Source organism: Drosophila gunungcola (genome assembly GCF_025200985.1).
Source record: "Drosophila gunungcola strain Sukarami chromosome 3L unlocalized genomic scaffold, Dgunungcola_SK_2 000005F, whole genome shotgun sequence".
Classification (NCBI taxonomy): domain Eukaryota; kingdom Metazoa; phylum Arthropoda; class Insecta; order Diptera; family Drosophilidae; genus Drosophila; species Drosophila gunungcola.
Window position 1 is genome coordinate 657690 of NW_026453180.1, and position 18393 is coordinate 676082.

The following is an 18393-nucleotide window of genomic DNA, read 5'->3' on the forward strand; positions in this document are numbered from 1 at the left end:
ACTTTTAAACTTTAACTTATATACATAAAACTTTTAAGTTAAAAGCATATTTATTTTTAATCAATCTAAAATGTATTTTTTAGCCGTCAGTTAGAAATTCGTATTACTATAAGACTACAGATTTTATAAAAAATATTTTTCTATATTATAAAATATTTGAAATAGGCAATGTTTTTAAAAACTTAGTAAAATTCTTTATATTATACATTTTTATTTTCAATCAACACATCTTTTGTGTATTTTAGGGGTGCAATATTTAAAGTATTGCAATTGTGTACCTACTTTCCCCATAGCCAGTCCTCACTGTTGGCCCCTGCCACACTGTTCATAGTGGTGCTGCTATGTGGCTCGTGTGTTGTGTTTCGGTGTTTGAAAATGCACCTGGCTAAATTTTCGGCTTCGATTGCTGTGCCTAGTACTTTGACTTCTTTCGGGGGGTACTTGGTACTTGGTACTTGGGCACTGGGATTCGGAATCGGTATTGGTATCGGTCTTGGTCTCGGTTTGGATTTGGACTGTGGACCGTGGACTGTGGTGGTTGCATTGTGATTTCCATGGCGCACATGCCGCCGTACATATGTGCACCGGACCGATTCGCAGTTTACAATCCTTGGCAGAGGACATTAGCAGCAACGGCAAATGAACGTTGGTCGACGGTCGCGTGCCCGGAGCACTTCGACACCCGACTGAATTGTGAATTGTGATTGTTTTTTTTTTCCCCCCTATAAATATTCCTATTTCTCTGTCTCTATCACACTCGCTCTGTGGGTTTCTGTGTCCTGCGGCGCAAATTTATTGTGTGTATTTATATTTATGCATGCTGCACAACTGGAGGAATACGACCATAATTATGCCAGGTTTCCTGGGTTTAGTCACTCGACCTTTTTCGGGGAGTTTTGTTTACTGCGAGTGGGATTTGCGAGCAAATTCCTTAAGCCCAATGGATAGTCCTGTCTTAAGCCAGCCACACATGCTGCAATTGGCCTATTAGAATTTCAATTTAAGATGCAGTTGCTTAAAGTAATTCGGTTATGGACTTATGAGGCAACCCGTCATCGCTCATCTGAAATGCAATTAAAAGTGTTGTCACCCCTAAAATTGATGGCTGCATTTGCAAATTGCATATGATTAAGGGAGCTAAAAAATTATAATTGTTTATATTTAAATTTGTGCTGAAGGACTATTATTATAATTATGGGATTTTCCCTTATGTTTTTTTATTTCAGTTTTTTAGGGGTTGTTTGCTTAATATTTTAGTGGATAAGTATGTAAATTACCTAAAGCCCTTCAACCTTAAATTGGTTTATTGGCAGATCGATCATTCAGAGGCTTTATTTTTAAGACAGATGCTTTATTTTCTTAAATTTCAAAATAAAGAAACTTAACTTCTTTGATAGAGTACTTAAGGTATTTAATATTTAAGTTGCAACGTAATACAAAAATATAACAATAATTTTGAACTTCGATTCCACTTTAGTTGCAGCCACCAGCTATTTTCGAGTGTTTTTGTTTAGCTTTCCCCGAACTCAATGGGATATATAATTATTAAGCCACACATGCTGAGATTGGCTTATTGACAGTGGAAATCTCCCGGAGATACAGCAAATTGGGAGCTTTCAAATTTAATACCCAATGGAGTAATGCAAATTGGTAGCAGATTTCTCGCTCCTTCCCCAGACAAATGAAATGCAATTAAAAAACCTTCACGCCCTGGAAACCGAATAAGTTTCCTGCTGGAGCAGCAGCTGAAATTGCATAAAATTATGAAAGCGAAAAATTTAATTACAGCTCAGTGGCAGGCCGTGAAGAGTGGATAAATCCTTTCCATTCCACCGGATTGACAGTACAGGACTCAGTCTGAACCCCCAAAAAGGCAGCTTGGGCAACGGCAACGGCAACATGTGCTACAAGTGGAGTGGATCCTTGAGGAGCTGCCCGAGCAAAAGTGCACGCGGCTTGTGCTGGCTCAAAAGCCTTTTGAGACACACACACACACACACACACAGCCAGATGAAAACGAAAACGAGAATGGAAATGGAAATGGAACTGCAAGTGAAAATGAAAATGCATTATGCCGCATAAACGATGCATTTTCGAACATTAATTATTGCCAAGGAGCCGCCAGAGGGATACAAGGATGGCCATGCCAGCCAGGACATCGCTGCTGCTGCTCTTGAAATTACCATAAAAAGATGCACTTAAGGGTTAGCACTGGAACAAACAACAAACAAAAAACAAAATGCGTACCTCTCTGTGGGGGACATGTGGCTGATTTGACGGAGGACGATATAAATCTGCACGGTTGGTTTTTCGTGGGTGTTTGTCGAGTGCAAATTTGTGCCAAGAACGCCTTGGAGCGCAGAAATCAGAGCAGTCCAAGGAGATGACAAACGGTACACGTTAAGAAAAAATAGGAAATTGTTTCAAGGGGTCAAAACCAATTTAATGAAAAAAGGTGAAAATTAGTTTGTTTACTATATTGACAAACAATTAATCTAAGTTTTATTTTTAATCGCGTTTCTTTTGGTTTTCTTTAACCTAATCAATGCAAATTTTGACAACTTCTTTATAATTGCCTTTTTTAACTGATTAGCTTTATTAAAAAACTAAATTTGGTGTATTGTTGATAAATGTTTATTCTACAATGGCCTATTTTAACTGATTGAAATAAAGAAAAAAATTGCTGTCATATGTCTGCGGAAATTTTGTTGTAAAAAATTGTGCGATATTTAAAAAAAAATTTGTTTTGTTTACTTTAATGTCAATCAATTAATTTACTTATTAATTAATAACAAATTTTTTAAAAGTAAAACGAAAACTAAAATTGTTGTCAAATTATTGCAGCTATTTTATAGTGCAGAATTTGTAGATATTTTTAAATTTTTAATATTATTATTATATTATTTAATGCTTTTAGGATTTACAATTATTTTTAATATTCTTGAATTTCTTACTCAAAATAGACAAACTGTAAGCTACGAAAGTTATGAAAACAATTTGTTTTTTGGTGAAGAAAAACTATACTATACTATCATAATTTTCGACTCTTTCAACATATCAAATTAAAGCGTATTTGGCGGAAAAATCTTTAAGATTATAGATTAAATCAATTTAAGAGACGGAAGTCTTCATTGTTCCTAAGTGCAGAGATCATATTCATAAGAAATAATAAAAGTGCACTCTGAACTGATGGATGATGATAGCCGTGGAGAAACCTCTAACCAACACGCACTAATCCGCTTGAATAGGCTTGTCGTCTCAGATTAATCAAACTTCATTCTGTTGATGGCTTGATTTCTCGTGTCCTTTTTCTCTCACTTTATCGAATCGCAAATAAGGCGGCATTTGTGAGTGACAAGGATAAGTTGGCAACGCATCGCCACGAGGGGAGGACATTTGCCACCCGGCGGGGTTGGAATTCGCAGCCTCCGTGTATCTGCGATGGCTTTCAGGACCTCTGGATGGCAGGATGGCAGGATGGCAGGACGAGAGGACAATGCTCGCGTGGCTGGCGCACTTCTGAGACTTTTGTTGCCTTCTCCGATTCATTCGATGCCAAGTTTGTGCTTAGATTTGGCCTCGGATGCGTGCGCTATTTTAATTCTAAGCTGCATGGCAAACAACATCGATTCCCCTGCCGAATGGAACGGCCACCCTGCTGCGAGTGGATCGCTTTGGGAATACACTCTGCACTCTCAACTGTGCACTGAGAAAAATATTACAAAAATAAATAAAACTTGCAAGATATTTAAGTACAACTTGTAAGTAAAATATATAAATAAATAAAATATATTTATATTTATATTATATATATATAAAATATATTAAATATTTGTTATGCAGATATACATACATCATTGAATACATGTGTATTATTTTGATTTTAAATACAAAGTAAAAAATAGTTTAATCATAATGTTCACTAACTAATGTTACAATCTTGATCACATTAGATACTTATGTTGTGATTTAAAGTGCAGCAAATTTCAATGATATTTTCTTTCAGTGCTTACTTTGTCAGCCCGTTTTGGGGTGGCATTCGTTGCCATGCACGTGCCTACCGTAATACAAGAACAACAACAATGGCGGCGTGTTCAACATAATATGCCATATTTCCAGGAGCAAAGTCCTGCGACGAAAGCCCTCGACGGGAATCGAAAGTGCATTCCCTTTCATGGCAACCACTGCCGACTCAGGCGGCGACGCATTTCGATTACATTAATGCAAAGCACACACACAGACACAGATGTGTGTGTCCAGGACATTTCCACACAGACGCAAACGCAGACGCAGACACTGATACAAGGATATATGGCTGGCTACAAGGATTGTGCCCTGTGTTTCGGTGGTGAAGTTCGAAGTTCGAACCCAAGTTGTGTCTGTTAGTCTGTTAGTCTGCTAGTCTGTCGGGCTGTTACCTACCCCACCAAAAGCAAACTTGACAAGCTTAGCCGCCGTCTGAGGCCGCAAAGAGCTGATAAATGCAGTGCCAGCTAAAGTACACTTAAATAAATTTAATAAAATGTAACTAACGAAAAAGCTTAATTAAATAAATATATATTTAAACTATTTTTACACCCAAATCTTTGAGGTCTATTTAACTGGTTACGAGAACATAACAAAAATAAAAATGATAACCATGTTTTTATCTTCCGAAAGAAAATGTAAAATCTAGCACTAGAAAAATCGCTTAGAAAGCCAATGTTTAATTTATTATCTATCAAAAATAATAGAATAAATTTATCTCAAAGTAACTTATAACTGGGGAAACAATCTTAAGAACTTTGAGGTAAAAATAAGTTTGTATTAAGAACCTGTTTAAAATATCTTAATTAAGCACGAAATAAACATGAAACCATTTTGAACAAAATATTTAATCTTAATTAATTGAATAAGTTGACATATAACAGCTTAATACTACAATCAAAATGGTGTCTTAGTAGAAAAGTTGCAAAGTTATATTTTATGTTTAAAAATAAAAAAAACCTAACTACTCTAATGGATTCAGCTAAAATGCTGAGCAGCTTTGATTTGTTGTGTTTACAGCATGATCTTTTTCCTAGGGTCGTAGAATTCTTACTTGTTACATTGTTTACCTTCCTTAACCATCTTGCATCCAATTGCCAACAGCTGTTTTGACCCAAATGGCAACAAAGAAACAATTCTCCTTCGAGCGCTAGGATACCCGCTGTCCCATTGAGGATTCCTCACCGCCGAACCTATGGTTACACGCTCAATTAACGACTTCATGGATGTCAGCTGTTTTGGCAAAAACTGAAGAAAAGAGCAGGACCATGTGCAGCTCCGATTTCTGCAGAATATATATGTACATATTTGCCTGCGATTTTGGTGCGTGGCAATTCGTGGCCCAAAACAACAGCTGTCGCACACTGATTTCTCCGAGTGCATTGTCCTGGCTGTGTATGTGTATGTGTATGTGTACGAGTGTGTATGCGTAGTGGGACTTTCACTAACAGCTCCCCGTGCTATAAACGTATATATGTGTGTGTGTGTGTGCTTGTGGAAAAAAGGGTGACTAATGTGTGTGTGATTGCTAACAAAAGATTCCGGCTTTTGCGGCTCTGCCGGCGTTCAAAAACGTTCGCTGCCGACGTCGAAAAAGGACAACGACTTGGCCCAAAAAAGGGGGTTGAAATGAGCGACGCCGGCACAAACAATGATTTCGTTTGGTTTGGTTTCGCTTTCCTTTGGCCCGTGTGGCACACATAAATAGCCGACGCCGCATCCAGTGAACGTCATTCGCAGCACAAACGTCGAGCCGACTGGTGGTCTTCTATTAAAGTCCAGTCCGCAAGGATCAGCGTTATCAGTTTGTTGTTAAGTTTGCTTAGTTCCCGTTCTACGTTCTCCGTTCTACGTTCTCCGTTCTACGTTCTACGTTCTCCGTTCTCCGTTCTACGTTCTCCGTTTTCTGTTTGCCCACGTTCAAGTTTTAAGTTAACCAAATCGATGCCATGGCCCAGACACAGACGCATACGCAGACACAAGCGGAGAAGCTCAACCATCCGCACAGCATTGGCATCCAGCTGCAGCACAAAGGCATGCCCCATGGGTTGGGTCTGCTGACCACGGTGGCCTCGCTGCCGCCGAAGTACCGCAGTCGCTATCTGAACCTGAAAACCAGGTGCGAAATACCCCTGGATTTGACGGTGAAGCTGCCCTCGCCGCTGCCCCAAAGCGATGTGCCCATGGCGGCCACATTCGCCGAGGTGTATAGCGAAAATGTGATGGAAATTGCACAGGAAGGGGGCGTCAAAGAGGAGAAGTTGCCACTGAAACTGCCAACGCCACCGCAGAGTCCATCGGGAAAGCGCAAATTGAGCTGTGACGATGATGGACAACGACAACGACAGCCCGCCAAAATGGCCAAACTGGAGGAGAAGGAGGAGGAGCCACAGCCAGCAATAGAGGCCACTCCAGCCAAACCTGTTAAGGTATCGGAAACGGCACCCAAAACAAGCAAGGCATCCACTTCCTCGGCGAAACCCTCCCGCAACAAGGCCACTCGCAAACTGAAGTTCGATGAGGAGACCAGTTCACCAGTTTCGGGCACCATAATACGACCCCTCGAGGACATTACCGATGGCTCCATGCAGTACAGCAATGGCGACATTGACCCCAAGTACAACATAGTGGAGATCACAGATGAAACCAAAGCCGAGTTGGCGGCCATCAAGAATGTGATTGGGGACTATGTCTGCCGCTTGTGCAAGATCAAGTTCGAGGATGCCTTTGGCCTGGCCCGCCATCGGTGTGCCTGCATAGTCCTGCTGGAGTACCGGTGTCCCGAGTGCGGCAAACAGTTCAATTGTCCCGCCAATCTGGCCTCCCATCGCCGCTGGCATAAGCCCCGAAAGGAGGCCGGCAAAAAGGAGAATCGCAATACCATCAACCAACAGCAGCAGGTGGAGAAGAAGTCGGCAATAGAGGATCTGGCATTTGATTGCCAGGAGTGTGGCAAGAAGTTCAAGAGGGCTGCCTACCTGCGAAAGCATCAGCTCACGCATCAGAAGAGGGAAAAATCAGGGGAGAAAGTAGTGGAAATGTTGCCGCCAGCCAGTACGACCACCATAACAGGCAGTTTCCACTTCAATCAGGCGGGATCCAGCACCTCCTCCTCCTCCGCCAGCAGTTCCCACTCCGATGAGGGTGTCTATGTGGCGGGGGCCACTGCCACGAGTAACTACGACTACGACAATGACTACCTCTCGGACTCGAGCTCCTCCGCCTCATCCGCCGGCTATGGTCGTCTGCAGATCGTGGAAAATGGTCTAACGGAGGAGGAAAGCATTGCCGCCGCTGCCCTCACGAATTTAAGGAACTGCGCCTCCGTCATCCAACACACCACCATGGCCCATTGAAATCGAGTGAGATTTTTGTACTATTAAGTTTAGTTATTAGTTATTGACATCAGTCAATCGATGTCAATAATGCAGCTGAAACAGACCAAAGAATTAGTTTTATTCAATGGAAATTTGCGTTTCCTCTTATACACTTAGTTAGCTATAACGTTTAGTTCTTAAACCTATTTAATTTCGTTCGCAAAATGAGTTCAATTCTAGTCAGACTCTGATTTGTATCCGTACTTCGGTCCGCATTCCATATGCACTTTAGTTCTAGTCAGTGAAACCAAAGCATCTGGTCACTAGTCAGCTTCAATACGATCTCTCGAAAAATAAGTGTCATTTTTGGCATTTTTCTAGTCAGTTTAGTTTTAGCTAGTTTAGGAACTTTTGGGAGTGCAATGAACTGAACACGTAAAACCAAAGAAACCAACCAAAAATTCATTACTAACCAATTTAACAGGCTATCTGGCACTAACTAGTCATATCATCTTACCAAAGAATCTATACCAAAGAATCTATACTAACACTCAGTAAACTTTATCTAATACCAACTGCTTTTTAACATTTTATTCTACTCTCTCACTCATATTTCATTCTTTTTTCATACATCATCTTTTCATAACTCCTTCATCAGTCATTTTTCACCTTTCACCTCTTAAAATTGCAATCATCTCATAACTTCCCGTACTGTCAACAACCGAAATTCATTCTTCATGACTCATTCATATACTCATCCTTCCCCGATCTTCTTTATTCTATATAAAATTCAAGCTCTGCCTTTTCACAACTCATCTTCTCAATTATAAACAACTCAAAATTCAACCCTTTTTCCCTTTTACCAAAATAAGTCGTGTCATTCTAGTCATAAGTTCATGCATTCCTTCTAGTCATTTTAGGTAAATAATTTCTATAAGTCAGATTCATTTCCATCTTACTTGTTTTGTACAAACATATATCGTTCTTCAATTTCGGATACAGCTTTAGTCATATTCAGGTTATATACCGAAACCAAAATTCAGGCAAAATTGTGCAGTAATAGATTTTAAGTTCGAATCAAAACCAAATATGCAAAACCAAAAATCCTAGTTTAAACAAAAATCCAAACCCAGTGTTGGTGAACCAAAGTCGAGTGTGAACTCTAGTCATTTTTAGTCACCTAAGTGGGAGAGAAATCAATTTATTCTCAAGTTAATTTAGTTTAGTTTACTATAGTTAGGCATAGAAACGGACATTGGACCAGCGTCTCACTACCAGTCAAAGTATTGAACAGTACAACCTAGCTACAAAGGCCCCAGGCTTCAGAACCGGCGGTTGTGTACTTAAAGCAATAAATTAAGAAATCCCTGAATCGGGGGCAATATCACAGCGCTATTGTTCCTTAGCATCTGTAAATGTAAATTGGTTGTAGCCGCAGAGTACAACGAAATGGGAACTTTCGCTCAATCTAGGAATTAATTACCTTATAAGCTATATCATACGGAACCATATCGGTTGAGATTTTGTGATACTAATGCTAAGCCTGAAGTTTACAAGAGCATCGTTGTGCTCATAGTGCAGTAACAATAAGCGAAAAGAAAACAGAAATTTGTACCAAATATTTTTATACGTAATGTACACATAAACAGTAAATATTTTTATACAAAAGAAAAAAGTTTAGAAAGCCCATAAAAATTGTAAACCACGAAACACTTTTATAGAATATAATAATTTATTTTTACAAAAAAAATATTTTTATAGAAAAACAAACTTTTAAAAGCCAATAAAAATTGTAAATTATAAAATCTCTTGAATAAAAACCAAAAACTGAAAAAAAACTACTTGTTCTTTTAAAAACAAATAAATTCGCAATTCGCAAATTTGTATCTAAACACACATTATTTAAAAGACCATTAATATTGTAAATCAGAAAAACTACTGAATAAAAATGAATTAAAAAATACTGAAAAACATATAATTTTTGTGGGAGTAAATAAATAAATTTAAATTGTAAATCAAGTTTTTAAAGTAAAATATTTTTATACAAACACACATCTTTTAAAAGCCCATAAAAATTGTACACTATAAAATCTCTTGAATAAAAACGAAAAACTGAAAATGGAAACTTCTTGTTCTTTGGGTTGTCAGGAAAAACAAACCCTCAATGATAGGTTTATAATTGTGGCGAGGTGCTCGTATATCATCTACCAGTATGTGGGGGTTGCAAGTCTCTGGTAAACAATAATGATGAGTGCTTCTTGGGTGATTCCTCATAATCATCATGCCCAAATAACGCTGCAGTTCGGTAATGAAATGCCATTAAGGGCCATTGACATGGTCCATCGATCTGGGACCGACTAAAACAAATACCAAAACACACTTATTATACTACTGGCAAGGCGGAAAAGCGGAAGTGGACTTTTGGAATCGGACAGATGCAAGTGGGAAAAAAGAAAAGGGCGAGGAAACTTGATGACGGGGTGGATGTACTGGGTGTGGGGGTGTTTTTGGTTTTGGTTTTGGGCTCGGGCTCAGGCTCAGGCTCTCTGGACCAGAGTGAAACCCTAAACGGGCTAAAACTAATGATGCCCTCAACGGAAACGCGTAAAAAATGTTTAATCAAATACAAATGCATGACAGCACGGAAAAAAGGCGAGTGGTGAACAGGATATGCCAGGATATACTAGGATACATTAGGATGCGAGGGTGCAGCGGCACAGAAATTTTTGAGGTGCGGGGGTTGCGTGCGCGGTGTGAATCAATTTAAAGCGTCAAAAGAGCCACATAGCATTTAAGGAGATGTCCTGCTGCAGCCCAACCCCTGGCACAAAAAATTGTGTAAAATCATGCCCGCAAAAACTACCCTTCGTTATTTTTAAGGGAGTGATGCAGCAGCCCAAACATCTGTGTTCAAAACATCAAAATACAGCAAACAATAAAGAACTAAACTAATAAAATGATCTCGAAAAGCGATACGGTTTGCAGTTTGCACCTTGGCACGGGGCATTCCTGTACAGTGGGACCCGCATAAGGTGGCAAGGAGGAGGCAACAAGTTCCCGTTTCTGCGGGTCCAAGGCAGCTGCCTTCGGGATCGGAACTGCTTTTCGAGAGCCTCTAGGTTATTATCCTGCTGCTCTGCTAATTTGCACCTTGAAAGGCTGCTCGCCTTATGCAGGTCCTTTGTCCTCGCCAAAGTGGCCATGTGTTCTAATGCTACTCCTCCAAAGAGTTGACAGATTGATGAGCCTGATTGGCAGATTTTGAGGACTCGACCCTGAAGTGCCGACCACTCGAGTAACCCATTTGATTACCATCATCGTTGGCAGCCCTCTAACGATTGCCCGCCCAAAGGGGTTATTCAAAATTCAAATGCAAATTAATTATGTAGTTTGAAGATCATGCAAACGATACGAAAAAGCTCCTATAAATGGAAAGGCGAGCATAATCGCAAATCAAATCACACGGGCTACTTATTTTTCACTTATTTATGGATCACTAAATCTCAATTAACTGAGTTCTACTTGCATACTTTAAAATCTTACTATACAAATAATAACTTTTTTACTAACTTTCTCAAACATTTTGAAGTTAAGAAAAAGGTCCAACATTTTACCAGAGTTTGAATTTAAATAAATAATGTTGATCGTTAAATAATGGAACCATCAAGATTTAGTTAAAATTTTTAATCTAAAAAATAGGTCGATTTAACCTTAAGATAAATCTGATCAGGACCTATCCTCTTCCAATCTTATTCTATTATTTGTCTTATAAGCTTTACAAATGAAAATTAAATTTTTTCAGTTAAATATTTTATGAAATTAATTGTTAAAAAAATATATAATTTTAAAATTACCTAAATTCTAGTTGAATATTTTATTGAAGTTATAAAAGACTAGAAACGTAATTTGTCCGGATATAAAATAAAATATTTTAAACTAATTTTGGCTGCGTATAAGGCCTGAAAAGCTTTCAAAGCTTGTAAAAGCGTACAAATGCAACCGTGCGATGTCGGAGGTCCTGGCATCTATCGAAAGCAACCCTGCGTCAAGTTGGCAGCCCCAACACTCCGTTGAAATAACGGTTATCGGGACATTTTCTCCGGCGGAGAGACGGCTACGTGGAGAAGGACTTTGCACGAAGGACTTCAGCCGGAACGCATCGTGGAGCAGCGCACACCTGACATTCAGACATTCATGTTGTGGCCAGGCTGGCAGTCAGACGTGTGGATCGCAGTCCGGAAAACGATTAGCCGATAAACCGAGCCGAGTCCAGTGCAAAGTGGAGAAAAAGTCTCACACAGTTATCTCGCCGTGGAGTTGCGTCCGTGAACGGTTAGCGGTTGCGGTTAACGGTCGGGCTTTTTCGGGGAAAAGTGAGTGTGATTTTCGTTGTTAAGTCGCTGGGAAAAAGAGGAAAATCACGGTGGACGAAAGGTTCAAAACTCAGCATGTGCTATGGCCCCAGGGGGTGGTGGGTGGTTGGGAGGTTAGGTGGCGGGTGGCTGAATGGGGGGTGTCCTGCCAAAAGAGAGCAGCTCGACTTATTGATTGAGCTTTTCTCGCTCTTGGCCAACCAACGGAAAATACTGGTACTTTTTGGGAGCGTGAAAAAGCTTTCACAGTTTTCCCGCTGCCACTTGCCTTGGGTGAATTTTTCAGCAATTTTCATTTTCAGTTTTTCTCCCGACTGTTTTAGGGCGGTTCCGCAAGCAGCAGCGACTCCTGCGATTTAAGCACACTCCACACTCGAACGCGTATGAAAATTCCGATTTTCCCAAAGAAAAACACCATAAATAGCAATAGTAAAATAAAATAAAATACCCGAAGCTAGCTGAAACAAAACAATGACATTTTGCGGCAAACAAAAAACTTGAAACGAATGTAAAATATGAAAGTCAAAACTCGCAGGATATTATGAAAATATTATGACAAAAAGTGTTGTTATTGTTTGGGTGTGTGGCCTGCTTCTGTGTACGTGTTTGTGTGTGGCTCCTTTGTGTTTTGCGAGTGTGTGTGTTTGTAAAATTCAATAAAATGCGAAGGCTTGCAATTGCCAAAATGGCAAATTACAACAAAATGCGCACATACACAAGGAAATTTGTCAGAAATTTCGTCTGTGTGTGCGCGTAGTTTTGATTTTCTCTGCGGGCTCTGTGGCTTACTCTCCTCTGTATTGGTTTCTCTGTTTACGTGTGTGTGTGTGGGGCTCTCCGAGTCCTGTGTGTGTGTGTATGTGTGTCCGTATCTGTGTGAATGTCCTTCGCTGCTTACGTACGCAGACTGAGTGACTCGATTGAGGCGGCTGCCTGAATGGCTGGCAGGTCCTGTGCTCCTTTTTCCTTTGTGAAATGAATGCGTATTCAATGAGCAATGAAATCCGTGACACATTCGCGCCTTCTCTTCTCTCGCTCTGTCTCTGTCTCTCTCCCTCGCCAGGACTCTCTGTGCATTTTCCATTTAATTTATTTTTTATTACTCGACCCGTCTTTGTTCTCTGTCCGATATCCGTTTTAAATAAAAGCGACATTAACACCATAACCTCTGACATTTATCAGTCTCTCGGTCTTAAATGCTCACTCAGACATGCCCAAAATGCCAGAGAGAAACTTGCCACATGTGTTTCCTTTGTCCTTCATCCTTTATCCTTTGCCTTGAGCATTCCTCTGGCCTACGCTCCGTGCACGAGCATTCCTGCATTCCCATTGTGTTAATTTCAGCTCGAAAGTTAACCCATTAATTGGCTGGCAAAGTGCTAAAATTCCTCGGGCGTTCGCGTGAGTGAGCCGCAATAATATCAATAAATTCCTTAACAATAACTATGCCAACTGCAGCGCAGCTCGGCGCCCCGTTCGCTGGTTCGTTCGTTCGTTCTAAACTAAGTCTAAACTAATCCAAACTAAACCAAGCCAGAGACCAAACAAAATAGAGAAAAACTTGTTGAGGTACTTGATTGATGTGTGTGCCCAATTGGCTGCCGAATTGAGCGAGCGAAAACGAGAAGGAGTCTTCGCTGTGCCTGGCAAAAAGGTGAGTCAACCAAACTGTCTGTTTATGTTAAGATTGGGGAAAATTCGGGGGAAAACTAAGATGGAAAATGGCAAGCATTTACAACCTAGGTAACGGAATGCAGAAAAATAGTTGTTTAACCCAACTTTGATAAAGTCATCGTCAATAACCAAGTATATTTCTGCTTTATTTATAACATCTATAAATTGTTTTACTTTTGTTTAACCAAAAGTCATAAGTTGAACACGATTATAGGATAAACACGAGCAATAAACACATTATATTTATTTACTTTCCAATTTGACCGACTTTAACACACTTTGTGAATATTACAAATAAACGATCCAATTCTCCTCTTAAAATAAAAGTCTTAAATACGGAGTAATTTTGTTCTTAACAAACAATGCTAAATAAAAACGTATATCTCGCTCAATAAAAATTACTTTTAATGTGAAAATTAATTTAATGATAGGTTAAATCGAGGCAAAAACATACATAATGTTTTACTAAATTTATCAATTTAATATGATAATGAGTTCCCAATCCCTTCTCAAGACATTTTAATCACTAAACCCATCGGGTTACGAGTTTTTTTAATGAGAACCCATAGAGAAAGAAATATAGACTTTATTTCGACCGCCCACCGAAAGCCAAACACAAGAATTAATTACTCACTTCCCAGGACCATCACTCCGGACCAAAAATGAACCCGAATTTGGGTCTCCGTTCGGTTTTCAATCAGCAATCAGCGGGAATAAAAAGTTTTGAACTTCCCAGCCCCATTCGAGCAATCCATTCCCCCTGCCAAAAAATCCATTTGCGGATTAGGCATACACAGAGCATACAGCTGCCTTCTTGCTAGCAAATTTATCCTTTATAAACAGCCGCTGGACCTGCACTCACACACTCACACACATAGACTGATGGAAAAGGGTTTTCCAGCATGTAGCATAATTTGAAGTGCACACTTCCGACGGCCGAAAAAATATTGTTTGGAATTTTACAAAAAGTCTATTAATAAAAATAAGCAAAAATCACTGGGCGTCCGAAATTGACCCGAACAAAAAGGGGAAAGGGGGGTGAAAATAAGAAAAGCCAGCGAGCAATTTCCCAGCCAGCAAACTTCAGCGAATCAACTTGGCCAAGAAGCGTTTTTGCCTGCCCCGAGTGCGTTTACTTAAGCAATCAACTCGACCTCAAACACACACACACACATAAACGAGGTCCTGTTTATATACGTATATATTTTTTGCGTTATATTATAACAACTAAAGGAGGCCGCAAAGTTTGTGTGCACACAAAACAAGGAAGGGGGGTAAAAAAGGGGAAACCCTTTGCCATCGAAACGAATTTGGAGCAGAAATCGCAGTGCATTTGTGGGTATCTCCCTGACATCTTCGTATATGTTTGTGTGTGGATTTTTGTTTGTGTGCGGCAGACAAATAAAACATTTGCTGGCTGGCAAAGTTTGTTTAGTTTTTCAATTCTTTCTTTCGGTTTGCAAAATGGAATCAGAATCAGAAACAGAATCAGAATCCGGCGAAACATTTACACGCGTGCATAACAAAGGACGTGCAAATTCTCACGTCAACACACATAAACCACTGGAAAACACACACACGCACACGCATCGTCGAGTTTATACGCTTACGCACACACACGCACTCGCGCGGGCAATGTCAACATGTGTAGCATACTTTTTGGGGACTGGCATTATTTGCACCTTTCGCCTCTCGTTTCTGTTGTCATCTGCGGCCCTTCGCTATCCTTTTGCCTCCTTACTTTCCTTATTTTCCGACCTCTGCTTTCCGGGTATTCCCAGCAACTTCAAAGATTTATTTTACACGGCAAGAAATCATATTAAAAATCCTCAATAAACACAATCTTATTTATTCAATTTAAAGTTACTGTATTCATAATCATTCTTTTGTAATACCTTAGTGTTTAAATAGTGTGGAAACTCACCACTTCGAAGTTTCAGACTTAACTGACCTTTAAATTAAGATTATCTTGTTTCTATATCAGCTATTTCTTGTCAGTAAGAAATCCCAAATGTTTATGAATTTTATTTCCAATCCATTTTATAACTTTAAGTTTACTCGCCAGATTTTACTAGAAATTTTGTAATACTTCTTTTAAAACTTAACTTTTCAAACAGAATAAATTTAGAATGTTCTTTTTACAGCGCTGAATATTTTAACTTATTCTATTGCATATAAAAAATAAATTCATAATACTAAAGATTTTTATTGTTTATCCATTTAATACGTTAATAATTTTATTTGCCATATTTTTATATAATTTAACTTTTTTAATTGTATCCTTTTTTCAAAATAATATTTATTTTTAATGCCATACTTTCTCCCCGTGTACGACTCCTTTTTGTTGTTATTTAGTGCCTTCGTTGTTGCGTTTTATGCCTGCTCCCGCTTTTGCCCAGCCTTGTATATGTTTTTTCGGGGCCTGCGATTTGTATCTGGCTATCTGCGAGATACTCGCCATCTGAAGCCTTTTCCCTGCTACCCGCTGCCCTCCACTTGGCTGCAGTCATCCGCTTTTGGGGCGTCCTTTTGCGGTTCCTTTATGATGCGAGCATAAAATATTTGTCATACATTCTTCAGAGAAATCTGCCCCATTAATGTGCGCCTGCAATCCTTTTCGGCCGCTACTTTTGGGGCCAGTCCTCAGTATGCATAATCCACGGATCTGTCCCAAAAATCCCCACGTTGCCATCTGTCGTAGCCTCCCATCTGTCTATCCGTATATCTATATATCTGTGTATCTAGTATCCAGCGTCTCGATGTCGCGTTTAACGAACTGTGTCATTTACACTTTTTGACAATAAAGTCGAGTTTGCCGGGGATTCAGGACGAGCAGCAGGACCTCCACCTCCCCATCCCAAATCCCTTTTGCCGTGTCAAAGTAAAAATATTTGCCTTCAATTCGCTTGACTGCATGCACGTTCCATCCACAGGCTGCAGGATCCTTGGTGTCCTTGGTGTCCCTACCCAATGTCCTTTGGGCTACTCCTGCTGCTGCTGCTGCCGCGGATTGCGGATTGAGGATTGGGGATTGCGGATTGAGGAATGCGGATTGGGCTCTCCTTTTCTCCGCTGTTGACTTTTGGTCGGGGACGCTTTGACGTCGATTACGTAAAGCCAATAATGAAATGACTTTGGGGTTTTGATTGGCAAAACATTGCGGGCTATAAATGCGCACACACAACGCCCTCCAGTCCATGTGTGTGTATGCTGGAGATTGGGTGTGTTTGCGCTAAAATTCACGCTCTATTAATGACGCTTTGGGCGGCCCCAAAACATCGGCAACGCCACCAGGACCAACAGGACTCTCCATTGTGCCTGGCCTGTGTCAACACTTACTCGGCCCCGTCCTTTGAGTTGCCCTATTAATTAGCCACCGATCAAGAGTCCAAGTGGCCAGTCCTGCGAGAAATCAAATATGGCTATTCAGAATTTTTTATGCGATCGAGATTGAGAGATTCGATGCCTATAGACTCAAAAAGAGAATTTTTTAATTAACTAAGATACTTTTAGAAAATTCTTTATCTCGTTAAAGGCTCTAAAGTTTAACAATATCGGTGACTTGAATATATATTTATAAAAACTTCACTTTCTCTTTAAAACAACTCATTATTTTAGTACCTTGAAATAAATTTGATATAAATAACAAATCATTATTTACAAATCATGAAATTAATTTTGAACTTTGTTAAGACAGTTCTTAAATGCTTGATTAAACGATTTCTCTCAATTATGTATTAAAATTTTACAATGGAGATGTTCAGCTTGAACTGATTTTTAAATTTATGTCACATGCATATCTTTAAGGAGTTAGATTTGTAGAGCAAACAAATTCTAGAGATCTTTTTCACACTCAGTTAAAGGCTTAACTCTAGTTAATACTTTTTAAGGTCTAATACATTTTTTTTGTTGCTTAAATAATGTAAATTTAGTCATAATACATTTTTTTTCATGTTTTATTTATTTCCTTCTTGACCATAAACAAATATTGCATGTTGCCTCTGGAATCCGTTTAAATTGTCTCTTTATTTATGTGTTTTGCACAAGGTGCGTTTGCCGCTCGCAGCTTTCACCCTTTCCTTTTCCCCCTTTCGCTTACCAATATAAGATCTACTTCTTTTCCGCCCCCTTAAAATACTGGCAAGATTTGCTTTTTGGCCATAAACAAGCCTTCTTTACTGAGTCTCTGCGACTCTGGCCGCTTAATAAATATATCTCAATCGCTTAAACGCGGCAAACGGCGCGGCGCCTGTCCCCGCCCTCAACCTGCCACGCCCCTGCCACTGCCCCCTTCCTTTATATATCTAGATATGTACATATATATATCTATGCATGGCATGCCTGCTCATTGCTGGCAAGCGATCCGATGCCCTGAATGTTTACATAACGCCGTGGCACAAAAGCTGTAAGCCAAAACCAAAAGTCGAATGCCTGAATGCCTGAATGGTCGCCGTCTGTCTGTGTCTGTGTTTGTGTCTGTATGAGAATGTGTGTGTGTATGCTTGGCATATTTAGTTACCTATATGGGAGCATGATTTGATATCTCATGAATTTTATATAAAAATAAATATAAATATAAACATAAATCGCATCGCAATTGGCTTGCACACAAAAGTCGAACGATTGGCGGTCTCAGCACTTGTTCAGCCCCTTTCCATATTAATATCCAATAACTGTAGAGCGAAAGGGTAAATTAGATTGCTGCATTGCAATGCATTGTTTGTAACATAGTTCAATTATAGGTGAAATGAAAAGAAAATGGCTTAAATAATATTTAAATATTTTGTTTGAAATTTTCTCAAAAAACTCTTTTATAAAAGAGAACAAACTTCGTTTCTTTTTTAAAAAAAACTACATTTAGAAAAGGTTATATGCTAGAAATATAATAATGTAAAATTAAATAATAAAAGAAGGTATCTGCTGAATTATAGTTGTAACATTTTAAAAACCAATGATTATATAAAAAAGCTAAATCCATTTGTAAAGTTTTGTCAAAAGAAATT

General features: G+C 39.4%; 2 protein-coding genes across 2 annotated transcripts in view; both read left to right on the forward strand.

The window, feature by feature from the left end:
* The first annotated feature begins 5755 nt into the window (after window positions 1-5755).
* Window positions 5756-9084, forward strand: LOC128258964 (zinc finger and SCAN domain-containing protein 21). Its single transcript, XM_052991015.1, has one exon. The coding sequence runs from the start codon at window positions 5976-5978 to the stop codon at window positions 7380-7382; it is 1407 nt and encodes a 468-aa protein (XP_052846975.1). The 5' UTR covers window positions 5756-5975; the 3' UTR covers window positions 7383-9084.
* Window positions 9085-11526: 2442 nt separating this feature from the next.
* The window catches only part of LOC128258958 (glucose transporter type 1), an 89016-nt gene continuing 82149 nt past the window's right edge, over window positions 11527-18393 (forward strand). Inside the window, 2 exon segments of the mRNA XM_052991007.1 lie at window positions 11527-11716; window positions 13061-13370. The gene's annotated coding sequence lies outside the window, so the exon portion shown is untranslated.

Coding starts and splice junctions, on each gene's coding strand:
- LOC128258964 (XM_052991015.1), top strand. CDS start 5,976: ATGGCCCAGACACAGACGCATACGCAGACACAAGCGGAGAAGCTCAAC.